The 16158-nt window shown below is 37.9% G+C and overlaps 1 protein-coding gene across 4 annotated transcripts in view; it reads right to left on the bottom strand.

Annotated features, from left to right (window-relative positions):
- The window catches only part of LOC129803675 (E3 ubiquitin-protein ligase Smurf1), a 30237-nt gene that overhangs the window by 3582 nt on the left and 10497 nt on the right, over positions 1-16158 (bottom strand). For 2 of the 4 annotated variants that reach the window (XM_055850409.1, XM_055850410.1), the window contains exons 3-7: positions 10092-11028; positions 8195-8652; positions 2191-3148; positions 1912-2111; positions 1665-1828 (exon numbers count right to left, since the gene is read on the bottom strand). In XM_055850409.1, coding sequence (XP_055706384.1) covers positions 1665-1828; positions 1912-2111; positions 2191-3148; positions 8195-8652; positions 10092-11028 — 2717 coding nt within the window. The remainder of the gene's footprint in view (positions 1-1664; positions 1829-1911; positions 2112-2190; positions 3149-8194; positions 8653-10091; positions 11029-16158) is intronic. The other 2 variants (XM_055850412.1, XM_055850411.1) reach the window with 1 other exon arrangement.

The raw sequence follows: 16158 nt of genomic DNA, 5'->3' as shown, positions 1-16158 counted from the left end.
TCTCTGACACAGCTGTCTGGAAAGTCTGGAATGTAGAAGAATCTACAGAAAATCGGCAAAATATCTACAGAAATTCGTCAGAGTATGCACCAGGATTCGTCAGAAAATCTGCAAAATTTTCTGATGAATTTTGTCCCAAGCCCAAATAAAATTCGTAGGAATATCTACAGATTTCTCGGCAGATTTTCGGCAGAGGTGTAGATATTTTCTGCAGAAAACTTAAAGCTATCTGACGAAATAATTTGACAGGTTTAGTTTCGTTCTTTGAGGCAAAGGGAAATTTTCTGTTTTTAGGTTTTTAGTTTCGTCCTTTGGAAATGGAAATTTCTGAAAAGGGAAATTTTTGGAAAGTTATAAAATATACTTGTGCAATATTCTTTACAGACAAAATTTACGAAAATTGTGCAAAATATATGAAAGACAAGATTTCCAAAAAAAATAAAAGTTACCGAAGACAAAGTTTCCAAAGACAAACTGGGAAAAACAAAATGGAAAAAACGAAGATTCCCAATCCCTATGAGAGTATCTTGTAATATAGTAGCCTCAAGATCCAAGCTCAAACTTAACTTATAAGAGCACATATACTCCGGTCTCGGTCAAAATCCCGAAAGCCAAAATCCCGAATTCTTAAAAGCTTAAGATAGAGACTTGGGAGCTTCGAGGGACCCCCCAATAGTCGACCCAATCCTTTTAGTTGCCTTAGCGGACATTTCGTCCATATACGAATATTCCATTGAATCATTCATGATAATGGTTTTTCAAGGTCAAACCTTAAACCTTTGACTTTGAAAAACTAGTGCTCTAGAGAGCGCATTTCTCAACTGAGTGGCATCATGTTTGAACTCATTGGAAAGGTCTTGGAATTCTTGATAAGTCTGAACCGATTCCAATCGGTTATGAACCGGTAAACTTAAGAAGAAATTGCACAGTGGGAAAAACCCTGCAAAATCCTTCAACTCCTGAATACTGCTCTCTTTTATGAATTGAACCAATAAAGGACTTCAATAATCTAGGTATATGATGTGAAAGTATACTAGAAGGGAACCGGAATTCGTCGGAGGAATGCAGTCACTCTTGGAAAAACGACAATCCTTTCCAAAGCTTTCGGCGCGGTCTCCAAGCCTTCATCAGTGGTCGAATCAATTAGTAACTTCCAGAGTTTTGTCTCTCAATCTGTCTAGGGAAGGTACTGGGCTCTGTTATGCCCTGTCATGCCCTGTTATGGCCCAGTACCTTCCCTAGACAGATTGAGAGACAAAACTCTGGAAGTTACTAATTGATTCGACCACTGATGAAGGCTTGGAGACCGAGCCGAAAGCTTTGGAAAGGATTGTCGTTTTTCCAAGAGTGACTCCATTCCCCCGACGAATTCCGGTTCCCTTCTAGTAAATTTCCCTAACGTCGGTTTTCAATACAATGATGTGAAAGTACTTTTTGGGTATACCATCTAAGTCACAAGTTCGAGAATTTCGCATGGAACGCCTTTCTACCCGAGCCTTCAGAAAAGCAAACAGTTCATCATCCCTTTTTCTGCCATTTTTTTTTGTATTCCATCTTCCCTAATGAAATGCCCCTTTGAATTCCATTCGCAATTTAGTGAAAAAAATTTCATAAAATGGTGTTGTATGTAAATGAAGCATGATGAAATAGACAAAATTTCTTACCTGCCAAAACCAAACAACTTGCTGCGTTTCCGGTGTACAGTGCTTCAGGCGAGTATGTTGCTTCCAATCATTCACATCAATACTGCTAATACCACCAATAACGAGCTCCAATTCCCTCTCATCGAATGGCCTCAGCAATTGACTGGGAATCAGCTCGCAGAATCCTGAAGAAAAAGAAGAAGAAAAATGCAGAAAATTGAAAAAATTCTTCCCAAAAAAAAAGATGCAAAAGAAAAATTTCCTGTACCTTTCTGAAGTGCCAGAAATTGCTGTTCAATTCCTCGCATGAAGCGATAGTTGACATAGAGTTTCACATATTCCTTCTTATTCTCCTCCGTAACAGCAATACCAGCACCACCTTGTTTCAGCTCATGCACTTTTAATGCCCCAAAACTGTTATTTTCCACACTGAATGTCGACTCAATGACACCGTCGATGTTGTTTTCACTGGAAAATTCACAAAGAAAAAAAAATTGTTTTGAAACATTTTTCTTCAGAGAATTTGTTGATGATGATGAAGTCTTACAGAATCCAAGTGAGACTCCTGTGCAGTTCCGGATCGACTCCTTCAATGTCACTGAGTGTTATTGGTTTATTGAGGAGTTGCTTGTAGAAGGGCGTCGTAAAGCCCCCATCGAGACAATGCCCATGGAACACCGCAATGCCCAGGATCCTTCCGACAAAATGGAAGTAGGACAAATGATCAGGATTCACTGCAGAATCCGTATTGATTTGCAGTGTATAGTGATCATCGCGACTGTACTGGAAAAGTCCATATTGGGGATTCAGCATTTCTCTCGACAGCAAATGCAGCCATTCCCTGGCCACACCTCCATAATCCAGGCCCTCCTCCCCCCGAAACTTCACCATCAGCCTCTTGCGCATATCCTTGGGACGCATCTTCATGATCAACCTGTAGCTCTCCTCGAAGATCTCCGCTCGTGACACCTCCAGCCGACAGTGTCCGGATTGTGGCTGAAGTGCCTGCAGTTCAGCCCTCAGAGCCCTCATCTTCCCCACCAGATCCCTCCGGTACTTCGGCAACAGTTCTGCCCCATCGAGGAGGCCCTGTGGCAGATCCGGGGGCCCCGTTTGGGCAACTGTGGGCCTCGTGGGTGAAATAACTTCGCCATTGCGAACATTCCCATTGGCCACTTGAGGCCCAGCACCAGCCGCCGTGCAGCTCATTGGGGGCCCTGTGGAAGTCGTTGTAGCCGGTGCCTGACTCTGCCGACGCAACAGACCCAGCAGATGCCCATTGAGACGGGGATCTGTGAATTGGGTTGTGCGATTGTTGTGATCGACAAAGTACACCCGACCGGAAGCAGTTTTGCGCTGCTCCCAGCCCGACGGAAGGGGACCCAGGGTGTCCAAGGCAATAGCCTGGGTATCAAGATCACGGGGAATCCGAGGATCATGCCATGTGGACACTCCCGTGGGGATATGGTAGAAGTACACCTGACCCTGCTGTGTTGTCCGCATTTCTGCAAACAATCCAATAACAACAAAAAAAAACATTCCAAGGTTGCTGTGATAAGGAATACACAGGTGCCCCAAATTTAATCTCAGCAAAGAGTTTTCGAGCAAAGCTCTTGCAATTTTATCTTTCCCTCACTATTATATACTTTGAAATAACCACTTCAAGACCCCATTTAATCGAGAACCTAAAATATTGTGTTCATTATTTTAAGTTTGATTCTCTAGAAGTGTCTCGGCTAAATGGGAAACGGTTGTGGTGAACCCAACGGTTTCTCTACCAAACTTCCCAGCTGACCAAAAAAGAGCTTTTTGTACCTGTGGTAACCCGTCCTGATAATGCTAATTCAATAAAACACTGATTCTTGATTCGATAATTATTAGGGGAAAGTCGTCTGCCTTCAAACGAAAAATGGAGTTCCAAATTTAAGATTTTTTTCTGAAGAATCCACAAAATGGATTTTATTTTCTACTACACCAAAAAATTCTCTTGTTCATTCGGCGTATATGATTACCTCATTTAGCACTTGCAAGTCCTCAGTTTTTCCTTCTGAGGAAATTAAAAAAGTGATGTCGATTTGTATGAAGGCAGCTGGCATAGTCTGCCTTTAAACGCGAGGCAGCTGCCTTTAAATGTTTTTTTTTTCACTAAGAATATTGAATCAATAAAACTAAATGGGCTATAAATGATTAGGTTGAAGCCTAACGCACTCACTAAAATCATCACTGCAGTCAAAAGACATTAAACAATAACTTTTCTTCACATTTTTCTGAAGCACTGTTTTGCACATGAAAATTTGGAAGAAAAAGCCATTGAAGTTGAAAATTGTCAACTTGAAACATCCCGGCCGGAGCAAGATAGCAGGTTATAAGTATTTGTATGACGTTCGTCAGAGAAAAGTAGGAGTTCGATTTCACATGTTTTGATGTATGGAAAGATAGGATTTAAAGGCACACGACATTAGCATTTAAAGGCTGCTGCAGGGTGATATTTGCAAATTTTTGCCACCCACAAAAATTGTGTCATCTGAACCAAAATGTATTAACAGAAATATTAAGCCTGATTAACCTTCTATGTGTCACAATGGAAGATTTATTTGTAAAATAATTTTTACTATGAAAAATCACATGATTTGTGGAGTATCTAAATTACAGTTTAGAGCTCATTTTCATTTTTTTATCTACCATCTAGGAAATAGGAGCTAGGCTCTCCATTTTTTGATGATTTGTGAGGATGATGGATAGCTACCTAATAGTTAATAGAATATAATTTATGCTTTTGAAAACAACGAAAAAATCGCAACATTTAAAGGCTGCTGCATTTAAAGGCACACGACTTTCCCCTATATTAGGTGAGATTCTTAACAAAATCTCACCTACTATAATCCTAACAAAATTTCATGTCGTCCGATCGACCTCAAATTTGGCCAAAATGTGTTTCGCCACTTCCTGATTCCGAATATATATGTGGCTATTTTACGTTCCCGGCCGGCCGGCTGGCCGGCCGGCCGGCCGGCCGGCCGCTCTTTGGAGCTTAATAGCTCCTAAACTAAAAAAGATATCGACTTGCGGTTTTCGGCAAAGGTTATATATCGGGTGAAAATTGCAACTTGGTGCATAGACCCCCCACCCCCCACCCCTCCTTCCGCCATTTTGAAGACCCCCCTTTTTTTGTTTTCTCAAGAGCTCCGCCCCTATGGCATTCAGCGGACTCAAATTGTAGTATGTTATAGCTGGGCCTTAGAGCTTTCCATCAATACCAAACTTAAGGTCCCCCGACCCCCCTGACCCGAGCTATAAGGGTCCAAAAAAAATTTCTTAAAATGGCCATAACTCCGGTTCTAATTGTCAGAATTTAAAAAGTGAGGGCTTTTTGGAAAGCTCTCGTGAAATGCCACTTCCCCTTCTAACATCGCAAGTTCATAAAACCACCGCTAGGGGCGCTTTTTTAAAAAAGAAAATTTTTAAATCTTAAAAGTTAAATAACTCAAAAATTCCATTGTGCATCGGGCTGAAAATTTAGTATGTTGTAGCCGTTGATTATACCTATCAAACAAAAAAAACCTTAAGTCGATCCATAACCCCTGACCCGAGCTATAAGGGGTCAAAGTTCGAACATTGACCGGCCTCTATCTCCGGTTCTAATTAACATAGCGACATAAATTTTACCTTTTTGCTTTCGTCTCGATGAGCACTTTCAGATGAAAGTTCAAAAAGTCACCACAGGTGGCGCTGTGATAGCGTCAAAATTCATCGAAATTCAAAGTCACTTTTCTCAAAAACGGCATTGTGCAAGTTAATGAAATTTTAGTATGTTGTAGTCCAGTCTAGGACGTTTCCAAAATGGTGCGTATGCGCGCTGTGGTTAAAACAGAACCGGAGATATAAGGGGTCAAAGTTCACAAAATTCAAAAAATCATATCTCCAGTTCTATGTGACCGATTTTGATGAGTGAGGGCTTAAACGAAAGATCTCACCAAATGCTACAACTTTCTAGAATATTTGAACTTCGTGGGACCAACACCAGGGGCGCCACAGTCGAAAAACCAATTTCAATATCACATAACCTCAATTATCTCGACTGTCGCTAAACCGATTTTGATGATTACTTCGACACAATTGTAGAACACATTTGTCTCTACATTTCGTCCATACATCATTTTCCGCTCTGACTACGCTATCACTCCGATTTTGCCGTTTAAGTGTGAAAAAAATGATTTTTCCCATAAAAACGCTTTGAAATCACTCAGATGCCAATTTGACTGCCTCTACTCCACCAAGACACTTAAAATAGGGTTTTAAATGGAAAGTCCCACAAAATACAACAATTCTTTGAAATAGTTGAAGCTCAACAAATGACTACTTGGGGCACTCTGGATGAAAAAACGAGTTAAGAAACAAAAAACCTCGCTTATCTTGGCTTCTGAGTAATCGATGAGATCATGTTCTATGGGAAAATTATAGAGAACATTCTGGTCTACATTTCATCCATATATCACTTTTCTATCAGTTCATCCAAATCCTTGATATTTTGGTTTAAATACAAAATTTGTATAATTTCACGAATTTGATTCAAGATAACTGAATGGCGTCTCCCAACTTCAGTTCTAAATCGAATTTACGTGCATTTTGAGTTAGCTCACATTAAGAATCTCACCTACATAAGCCGATTAGGATTATCTGTCCTTTTACTTCTTTTGTCACGAGAGTCTTCTACACTTCTTTCCTTGCGTTCTTATTCCACACTTCACTTTTTCTTCTTCTTCATCTTCCAATTTCCCATCCTAGACACACACCAACTTCTCGACATCTCCCCTCACTCCAATTCCCACAGTACCAGAATGTTAACAGCCCTGTAGGGAAATTCTGTAATTTTCGTGGCATTGTCACGAGTGAGTTCGAAACCTGACAATACCAATCGAGCCTTTTTTATCATATCATTATGAGTTCGAAAATGCAATTCACTGAATTTTAAATAAAATGTCTTTACTTAGTGATATTATGCAAATACAGTCTGTCTTGGTTGATTTGTTTAACAACATTCCTCGTCATTTTAATTGTCAGAAATCTCAAATATGTGACTTCTAACAATGTCACGTGAGCTGAAATGGCAATGTCACGGCTAGAGAATCGCATTTTCGAAAAAGCTCTCCTAAGATTCGAACCCAATTTGTCATTGATCTTTACAGCATTACAGAATTCCCCTCCACGAGGGGAATTCTGTAACGCTTTAGCAATGCCATATGACAAATTGGGTTCGAATCTTAGGAGAGCTTTTTCGAAAATGCGATTCTGTAGCCGTGACATCGTCATTTCAGCTCACGTGGCATTGTCAGAAGTCACATACATTAGACTCTCAAATTCGGGCATTTGGGTTTGAAATGTCACCCGAATTAGAGAGAAATTCGGGCATCAAATTGTTTAAAATACAACGATTTTTTGTTTATCTACATACTCATATTAAGTTTACATGCTCATATTAATTTTAAATTTCATGAAAGCCTCTTAATGCTCTTAATAATGCAAAATCACATCACAACTGAGAAAAAGCATGGAAAATTTGAGCGTATTTGCTTTATTTGATATTCATAATCGGAACTTGAAAAATGTAAACAAACTTTTTCAAAATTTAACTGCTGCCCGAATTAAAAAGTAGCCCGAACTTAAAAGAGCCGAATTAGCGAGAGTCTACTGTATTTGAAATTTCTGGCAATTCAAATGATAATGAATTTTGTTAAACGAATCAATCAAGACGTACTGTATTTTCACAAATTCAGGTAAAGGGATTTCATTAAAAATTCAATGAAGTGCATTTTCGAACTCATGTGATATGACAAAAGATGCTCGAATGGCATTGTCTGGTATCGAACTCACGCGTGATAATGCCACGAAAATTACAGAATTCCCCTACTGGAGAGGAATTCTGTAACGCTCTGGCAATGCCATATGACAAATCGGGTTTGAATCTCAGGAGAACTTTTTCGAAAATTCGATTCTGGAGATTTTGGAACAAAAAGTCAGATGTTTTTGTTAGGAAACCAACCAGAGTTGTTAACAGAGTTGTTAGCCAATTGTTTGCCAACTGTTATCACCTGGTCAGCCGGGTTTCTGATTTTAGCCGAGACACATTAACAGTATAACAGACAACAGGGAGATTTCATCTCAACAATGATTTTCCAGGACCCAACGATGTATAATGCGATCTATTTCGAAATATTCTTGTTTAAACGAAAGTTATTTCGAACGAAACAACAATATTTCTTTGTGTTTACGAAGGTAAACTGAAAATTACGAAGGTAAACAGGAAATTTTTTATGCTTAGAACCTGCAAAAAAAATTAATAGCTTTTGAAGGACTTAACTTTGAGATTTGCTTCGGCAAAATCGCGACTTTGTGCTATATCTGTTTTTCTTTAAAGAAAAGCTTACTTTGCCATTTGTAAATCAAACTTTTATTTAAATTGTCTGTGAGAAAAATAAACCTAAATGACATCTTCCTTTGATCTCTGCCCCTAAGGATAATTTTCATTTTTATCTGAGAAAATAAAAACTCACCGTATCCTGGCGGAAGATCCACAGCGGGTCGTCCGGAGACGCCATTAGCTCTGCCCGGAATCTGTGTCATGATATTGCGTGAGCCACGTGCAGATCTTCTCCTGGCCGAATCATCTACACTCCTCATCGATCGCCGCGCCCTCTGTGGATCCGCAGGACGACCCTGATTGGGCGTTTCGGGCTCATGAGGTGGCGGAGCCCCTGTGTTATTGTTGATGGGACTGGTGGCTACAGCAGCTGGCGGACTGGAGATTGACACATTATTATTGCTGGCCGGAGAATTGGTGACTCCGCTACTGCTGCTGACATTGTTATTCAAACTATTGCTTGTGCTCAGGGCTGCTGGCAAAGTTGGACGGCTTGGGGATTCCAGTACGAGAGCATTAATCGCACTGGTCAGATGATTCACATTGTTCTGGCTGCTATTGCTACCAGGTGGTGTCGTTGGATCCCTACTACTGCATCAACAATTCAGAAAAGAAAAAACAACAAAATAAAAATCCATTAATGATCCATCATGGTTTTTTTATAACCACTCATAAAATTTTTATGAGAACTCTAAAATCTCCCTTTGAAATCAACTGCTTATCTTCGATTTTTATCATTTAATTTATTTGTTCGAGCAGTTTGAGAAACATCATCATTTTATTTTGTTTTCGCCTTCTTACATTTCTCCCTGTTATTTTAGCCTGGAGATCCACAAAACTTTCACAGGTTTAAAATAATTGAGAAATAAGTTAGCGGAGACACATGATTGGAGCCATTATTCTTTCCACCGCTACCTGCTTTAAAGGCCTCCCTGTCTTATAACTCTCTTTTTTAAAAAAAATTAAATTTTGCAAACGATTTTCGAATTTTCTTAAATCAAACAATTTCACTTGCTTTTGTTTTTTTGGGGAATATTTCTTTGCGTATCATTAAAATTATTTACTACACAATATATAGTTCTATTCAGGGATGAAAAAATTGTCCAATAGGCTTCTATAGGTATCTTAAACTATTTTCCAACAACGATAACACAAAATCTTGAGCAAGGACTTAATTTGAAGTTTTTCCGTACAGAAGTAGATCTTAAAAAATTCTAAAATCTATTTAAAGATCCAAAAAAAGAGACTTTCTTTTGACGAAAGACATATCCTGTTCGAATTTCGAAGTGCTCAAGTGTCAAAATGTGACGATCTTCACATTGTTGTGAAGAAAAAAACAGAACAACGACGTTTACTGTTCTTGTCCCATTATTTAATCACTCCATAATAACTGAGTACCTTTTGACAGCTTTTTAGAGTGTAATAATTGATACATTTTCCCCATCTTGTTCGAAAATTTAGTATGAAAATTCGAAATTGAATTTGAATTTTTCGAATATCAACGACTTTTTGTGCAAATAGAGTTCCATTTACCTTTTATCCAAGACACTATTGGAGAATCAAAATCTACTTCTGTGACAAAAGAAATTGTAAAAGAAAACTTTGATTGAAGTCGTGTCTCGGCTAAAACGGACGATTTTAGCCAAGACACTTTCTATATTTCAATTTAGTTTTTAGCATAAAAATTATTCAGCTTATTTAAATAATTTTCATACATTTAAAATAGTTATTGCAGCCAAAGGAAAGTTTTAAGATAAAATTTCTGATAAACCTCAGTTCTTTTCCATGTATAAATTTAATTTCCTTTGAGATGTAGATAGCACAATATTTTGTTTTCTTCAGCTGATTAGCGAGCGAGTGTAGACGCCGCGCATTTACTTATATTACATCACTCAAGTCTCTGTATACAAATATAATTGTTTGGCAGTTTTTTTTTCTTTGGTATTATAAAACAGCCCTAAAAGTCACTAAACACCCACACAGAGATATTTTCTAGTCAGTCCCCAAAAAAAAAAATGATTGTCACTCACCTCACTTGATTCTGCGGCGTTCGATTCTGTGCTAATATATCGGCCGAATTGCACTTTGGCGTCGCACTGGGGCTCACAATGGGTGCCACCCCATTGGCCACCTGCTGTGGCGGACTCTGTGGCACTTCGCGACTACCACGAGTCACACTGTCCGGACTGATGTGCCTCTGGTCACGTGGCACCGGATCATTCTTCAGATTCAGCAGCACTTCCAGTGAATGCCTTCGCGATGCTTCCGCCGTTGCACTGACGCCATTTGTCAGATTTGTGCATGTGGCGGAGCGCGAGGGACCCGCCGGAGTACCTTCGTCAGCCACCTGAACAGCAACTGTGCCATTTGTGGCTGGTGCCGTTGGTCTATCCCACTGTGTGGACTTTGTAACGTGATTGACATAGTAAACTCGCCCCTGAAGTGTCTTCCTCAGTTCCCAACCCTCAGGCAGTTCCGGCTGAGGTTCCACAGGTTCACGGGCCTTCTTGGCCGGAACCCCACCACCCCCTCCGCCCTGGATCGATGGCACACTCGTCACTTGACCCTCTGTATCCTCAGCCGGGCCATGGACATCCCCACCAGGAGACACAATTGCCAATGGAGTGCTTCCCTGAGCATCTCTCGATGTCAGTGCAATGATTATCTGTCCCTTAACCTGTTCCTGATCATCCGGAGCATTCTTGCCCAGATCCAGGCGCTGATATCCACTATCCTTGAGTCGTTGGATCATCTCAGCCTGAATCCTGACACATCCCAGAAAACCACTTCCATGCCTCTTGTGGATCTTCCTGTAATTCCACACGGATATCGTGATGGCATCCTTAATGCCCAAATACAAATCATAGTGAGAATTCCACTTGGGATCCAGGCTAGCCCTACACGTCTCCGTCGAGTGCACCTGACCCGTTCCATCCACAGATACCTTCGCAAAAGGATCCGGAAGACCTGCCAAATTTTTACATTCCTATTTAGTTATACTGCAAAACACCCCAACGGGACACAAGCATAATAAACAACAATAAAAAAAAATAATAGCTAAACAGCAAAACAAGCTAAAGACAAACTAAAGACAAGCTAAAGAAAGCTGGGTGAAGAGTCAGAAAGCATTAACAAGAGGATTGATTAAATTAAATAAAGAAAAAAAGATTTAGATGTAGTGTAATGACCAGCGCACAATAACTTTTGTTTGTAAACATGTTTTCAAAATTTCCCATGAGAATGAGCGAGATGACTAGATCTAGATCTCAGTCACTCTCATTGAAATGTCTAAAATATGTTTACAAAACAAAAGTTATTGTGCGTTGGGCATAACGCGGGTACTGTGTTTATAAACGAAAATGCCCTTGAAACACTAAAAAAGATTTTTCAAGGTCAAAGTTTTAAAAGACTCGAGAGAGTATTTCTCAACCTATTTCGGCAAATTTGCATAAATCGAAAAGGCCTTGGAATACGTGACAACTCTGAAACCCATTCCTACCGGTTCAGCAGGATTATGGACTGATTTATCAGGGGCCTCTTGACATTTTATTTTTCCATACATTTTTGCATAAATACACTGAAGACTAATGGCAAGTTTTTCCCTAAAGAGATTTGACTTATCAGTCTGATATATTTCGAAATCGTGCATTAAAAGCTATATAAAAATACATATTTTATAATGTTCGCCGAAATAATACAAGAACTACGACCAAATTTGTTTAAGTCGCGGTGCAATATCTGCAAAATTTTCACAAGGAAAAGTGAAAAATAGCTTCACTTTTTATTACGCTTGATGGACCCCTGGAATTATGGATAATTAATGTCAAAAACCATTATTCAGTCTAAATCAACTTCTTGTGATGAGAATTCCATTTAAAAGATGAAGTTAAGGAACGTTATGCAGTAATTTTAAATCAAATTTATGAGTTAAATTTATTTAAATCGAAATATCCAGGATTTGAATAAACTAACAGAAAGATGATGTAATTGGTGTGCTGTAACCAGATCATCCTCTAAAATATTGCTACAGAATTTGATTTGGTTGCTCAGGAGCCGAGATAATTCAATTTATTTGTTTCTAACTTTCCGGCTAACTAAACACTGAGAGAAATCCAAAAAAGTTAAAATAACATTCCGGAAATGTTAATTTTACCCTGCATTATTGATCCGAAATCAGTGTAAATATTATGCTTTTTAGGTGTATTAGGGGTTAAAGTTACCATTTTTCATGTTACTTTTACCCTTAAAAAATGTGTAAAATTAACATTAAAAAATGTTGATATATTCTTACACCTAAAAAGTGTTAAAGTTATGAGGAAAAAAATTTAATCGCACCCTCGTTTTTTCCTCAAGATGTTCATGCTAGTTGTCCATTGTCTATGCTCATAAATAAGAGCTTTATTCAATTGCATAAAATAAGTACTTATTAAGCCCTTAATATAAGGCATTTTTTGGGCGAAATTGTGACATCTGGTGGCAAAATGTGGAAAATGTGTTAATGAAGGATCAATATGACATATGTTAGAAAAACATAACATCGAAATGTTATCAATCGTGTGTTTTCCATGATTTAGTGATAAATCTATTAAAAATTAAAATCAGTGAAAATTAAGGAGTCTATTTTGATTTAGTAAGTTTAACTGAAGGCTTTCCATTTAATCCCTGGAGCTTCAAATCTGGAAATGTGATTTTGCCCACATGAGTCCCAAATTCTGCTATATCTTCCCTGTGGCGCCCTTAATTTGCTATTCAGGAGCGTAAATTGCAAAAAACTACCTAGCATTCTGTCAAGACTTCTCAGGAGCATCAGATACCCTACACATAAAAAAATATTTTGTAAAATTGTTCGATTATATTTGTGAATTACTATTGGGAACTTACGAAATGTTCGTAAAGTGTATAACCCACAAACAAGTTTGTAAACAGTTTGTACTTTTTCACAAACCTTGTTCGTAAGTGTTCGTAGACATATAAAAAATGTTCGTAAATTTTTGTTTGTCTGGCATAACTTTACGAAAAAAATGACAAAATTTTACGAACATTTTTTTGCGTTTTTACGAACATTTACAAACAAATGTTTGCGAAAATAGTACAAATTTTTACGAACTTGTTTGTGGGTTATACGATTTACGAACATTTCGTAACAGGAATTCACAAATATCTACAAACAATTTTACGAAATATTTTTTTTTCTGTGTAGACTAGACATTCCTAAATTAAAACAAATCCCCTAATTTGTTATTGGGATGATTGGGAGACAATATGACAGATGTCTGCTCTATCGTTATCCCGATGGATTTTTTGAATTTGCTCAACGTCTTGAAAATATAATACAAGATTTTTTTTGTAGAATTGGTATAAAAGTGTTAAAGAAGAATAAAAAGATATAATTCGAGAATTCTATGCCATTATAACTTCATTTATTAAAGAAAAACATGACAAGATAAGTAATGTTCCTTGCTGAACACACATAACCTCAAAATTATTTTAAATGTAACCGTCGAAAACTCGTCCGGATTACGCCGAGCCGGATTAGAGAGCGGGCACTGTATATATTTTTTTAAGTTCTTGAATGATCCACGACTTCTTATGCACACACAATTGTGCAATTTTGCCTACCATCTGGAGCTAATTGGTGAAAAAAAATTGAAATGCCCCTAAATGTATGCAAATTGGCATATTTACGTGGCAAACTTGAAATGCTTTGCACTGATATTAGCCTATAACTGAAATTGGCTCCAACACTATTTTGCATACATCACAGCATTTCTGTGACTTATTCGAGTGAAATCTCCTGGGCTTATGCAAATTTTCTGGGTGCATAAAACCAAAACCATTTCGCACGGTTTTTTTTCAGTCCCGAAAATGTGCATAATCCCGGGACACCGTGTAGCCATCAAAATCGGTTAAGTGAGAGTCGTGATAATTGAGGTTATAAGTTATGTAATTTAGTTTTACCGACTGCCATGCCCCTAGCGTCGATCTTACGAAGCTCAAATGTTCTATAAAGTTGTAGTATTCTGTGATACCTTTCATTTGAGCTCTAGGACATCAAATTCAAATTGATATTCCACACAGTTTAAAAATTAATAAGCTTGAAAGCCTACACACCGGATGACCGGGAATATCTTTAGCCATACTTTAGTACTTTGACTTTCTATAGTGACCAAGTACTTAATTAGGCAGTTTGAAAAGCGAAGTTCATTCCTCTACTATCCTAATCCTAAACACATAACCCTCCGGCAGCGTGGTAAAAAGACAAGCAGCATCCCATGAGACAGACTTTTACTCTCCTCAAAACAGTCGCGTCACATTCGAGACAGCAATTTATTCCGGCGTCTCTTGGACGCGCTGCCAATGTGAATCATCAGAAAATAGTAATATCTCTCAGTGGACTAACACACAAAATTCCCTCCACCCACAATTTTTCTCTCCCCTTAGCCCAAAAAGTATTCCACTCTGTGTATTTGTATGCTTTTTTTTTTGGTAAGTTGGCAGAGTCAAGTGATAAGATTCACGTCTCCCGTCTGCCCCCAATCTCACACCCAGCTCCTTTCCTTCTCCCACCCTCCCCCCAAAATTTATTCATACTCATCTGCCTATTTCTGATTAGAATTATCACTTTTGTCTTGCCCACTCGCTTATTTGTTTCTTCGCACCGCATTACACAATCGAAAACATCTCTCTCTCTCTCTCCCTATTCCGGAAAGGTATAATAATTTGTTTATTTTTCGCACTTTAACGCCTCCATTCACAAACTCTCACACAAATGTTTTCATTCAAGTTTGCACCAAGAAGAAAAGTCGGAAAACCCCTAATGGACCGTCCTCTCCCTCTGCTCCTTTTAACAAAAAGAAAACTTATGGAGAACTTTTGAAGTTTTCCCAATGCGGGTTTTGAATTAGAATGCGACACATATTTTTCTTGAAAAGAGTGCAAAGTTTTCTCATGAAGTCCTTTTCACACAAAAAACTGCTCGATATGTAAATTGAATTTTGGAACATCTATTTGTAAGGTTTTCAAGATATTTTTCTCACCAATTCTAAAACCAAAACTTTGGAAATTTGGAAATTCTCTGAAGGAAATGTTTGATTGAATAAAAAAGATCTTTAAAAAAGCAGTCGTTAAACTTAAATTTGATAATGCAAATAAAGATCATGGTAGAAGAGTGTAATGGGGAAATTTGGAATCGGGACTAGAAATTGTAATTTTGAGATTTTCTCACTGTTTCTGATGGGCAAAAAGAAAATGAAGAGCATGAAAAGTACAAAAAAAAACCCTGTATACAAATCGTATGGTATGGGAGACTGGGGCAAAAAGTCATAAATCGAAAATTTCAAAATTCAATATCTTCGAAGATATAGGGTAAATGTCCCAATTCAAAACTATTTCAAGGCGCTGTAACTTTGAACTGTAAAATGTTTCTATTGGAAACAAATTAATCCAAATGGAGACAAGGGAAAGTTTCTAATTGGAGACAAAAAGTGTAAGTGAAATCGCGACTAAAGGCTTCCAAAACCTTGTTGAGTTGCTCATGAGTGCAGGATTTCTTCTTATTCCTGCCCTTTTCTCCTTTCCCATCTAAAACAATAAAAAAATCATATTTCCAGGGTTTCCTATTGAAGCATTTGCAGACACTTCAGAAAAACCCTTTTTGTTCACGAAATAGGTAATTATTTCATTCGAAAACTTCACGTACCGTTAACAATAAAGATTAACACTTAATTTAACTAAAAATTACCCAGAAATATGACATAACTGTTAAACAAAACGAATAAACAACAGTCACTTTATTGTGTTTTTCATTGGAAAACATGATCAACCTATGAAAAATTTGATGGTGAAAAGGTACACTTTTATTTTTCTGAGAAATTAACAAATTAAAATTTGTGAATATGAATGGATTTTCGCTTTATTTGGAGTAAAATTAACTAAATAATGAAACTGTGGTATAGAAAATATATAAATATAGTAATTAGGTACTGTATTTATCATGAAAACAATGATGTTTCCATTTGGAGTAGCGAAAAATTTCCAGTTGAAGCAGGTTTTGAATTAGCTTAATTTACCCTAAGTCTTTTAGGAAAACCAAAAGAA

Source organism: Phlebotomus papatasi, chromosome 2 (assembly GCF_024763615.1).
Source record: "Phlebotomus papatasi isolate M1 chromosome 2, Ppap_2.1, whole genome shotgun sequence".
In the NCBI taxonomy this organism is placed as follows: domain Eukaryota; kingdom Metazoa; phylum Arthropoda; class Insecta; order Diptera; family Psychodidae; genus Phlebotomus; species Phlebotomus papatasi.
This window is presented reverse-complemented; position numbering and strand designations above follow the sequence as displayed.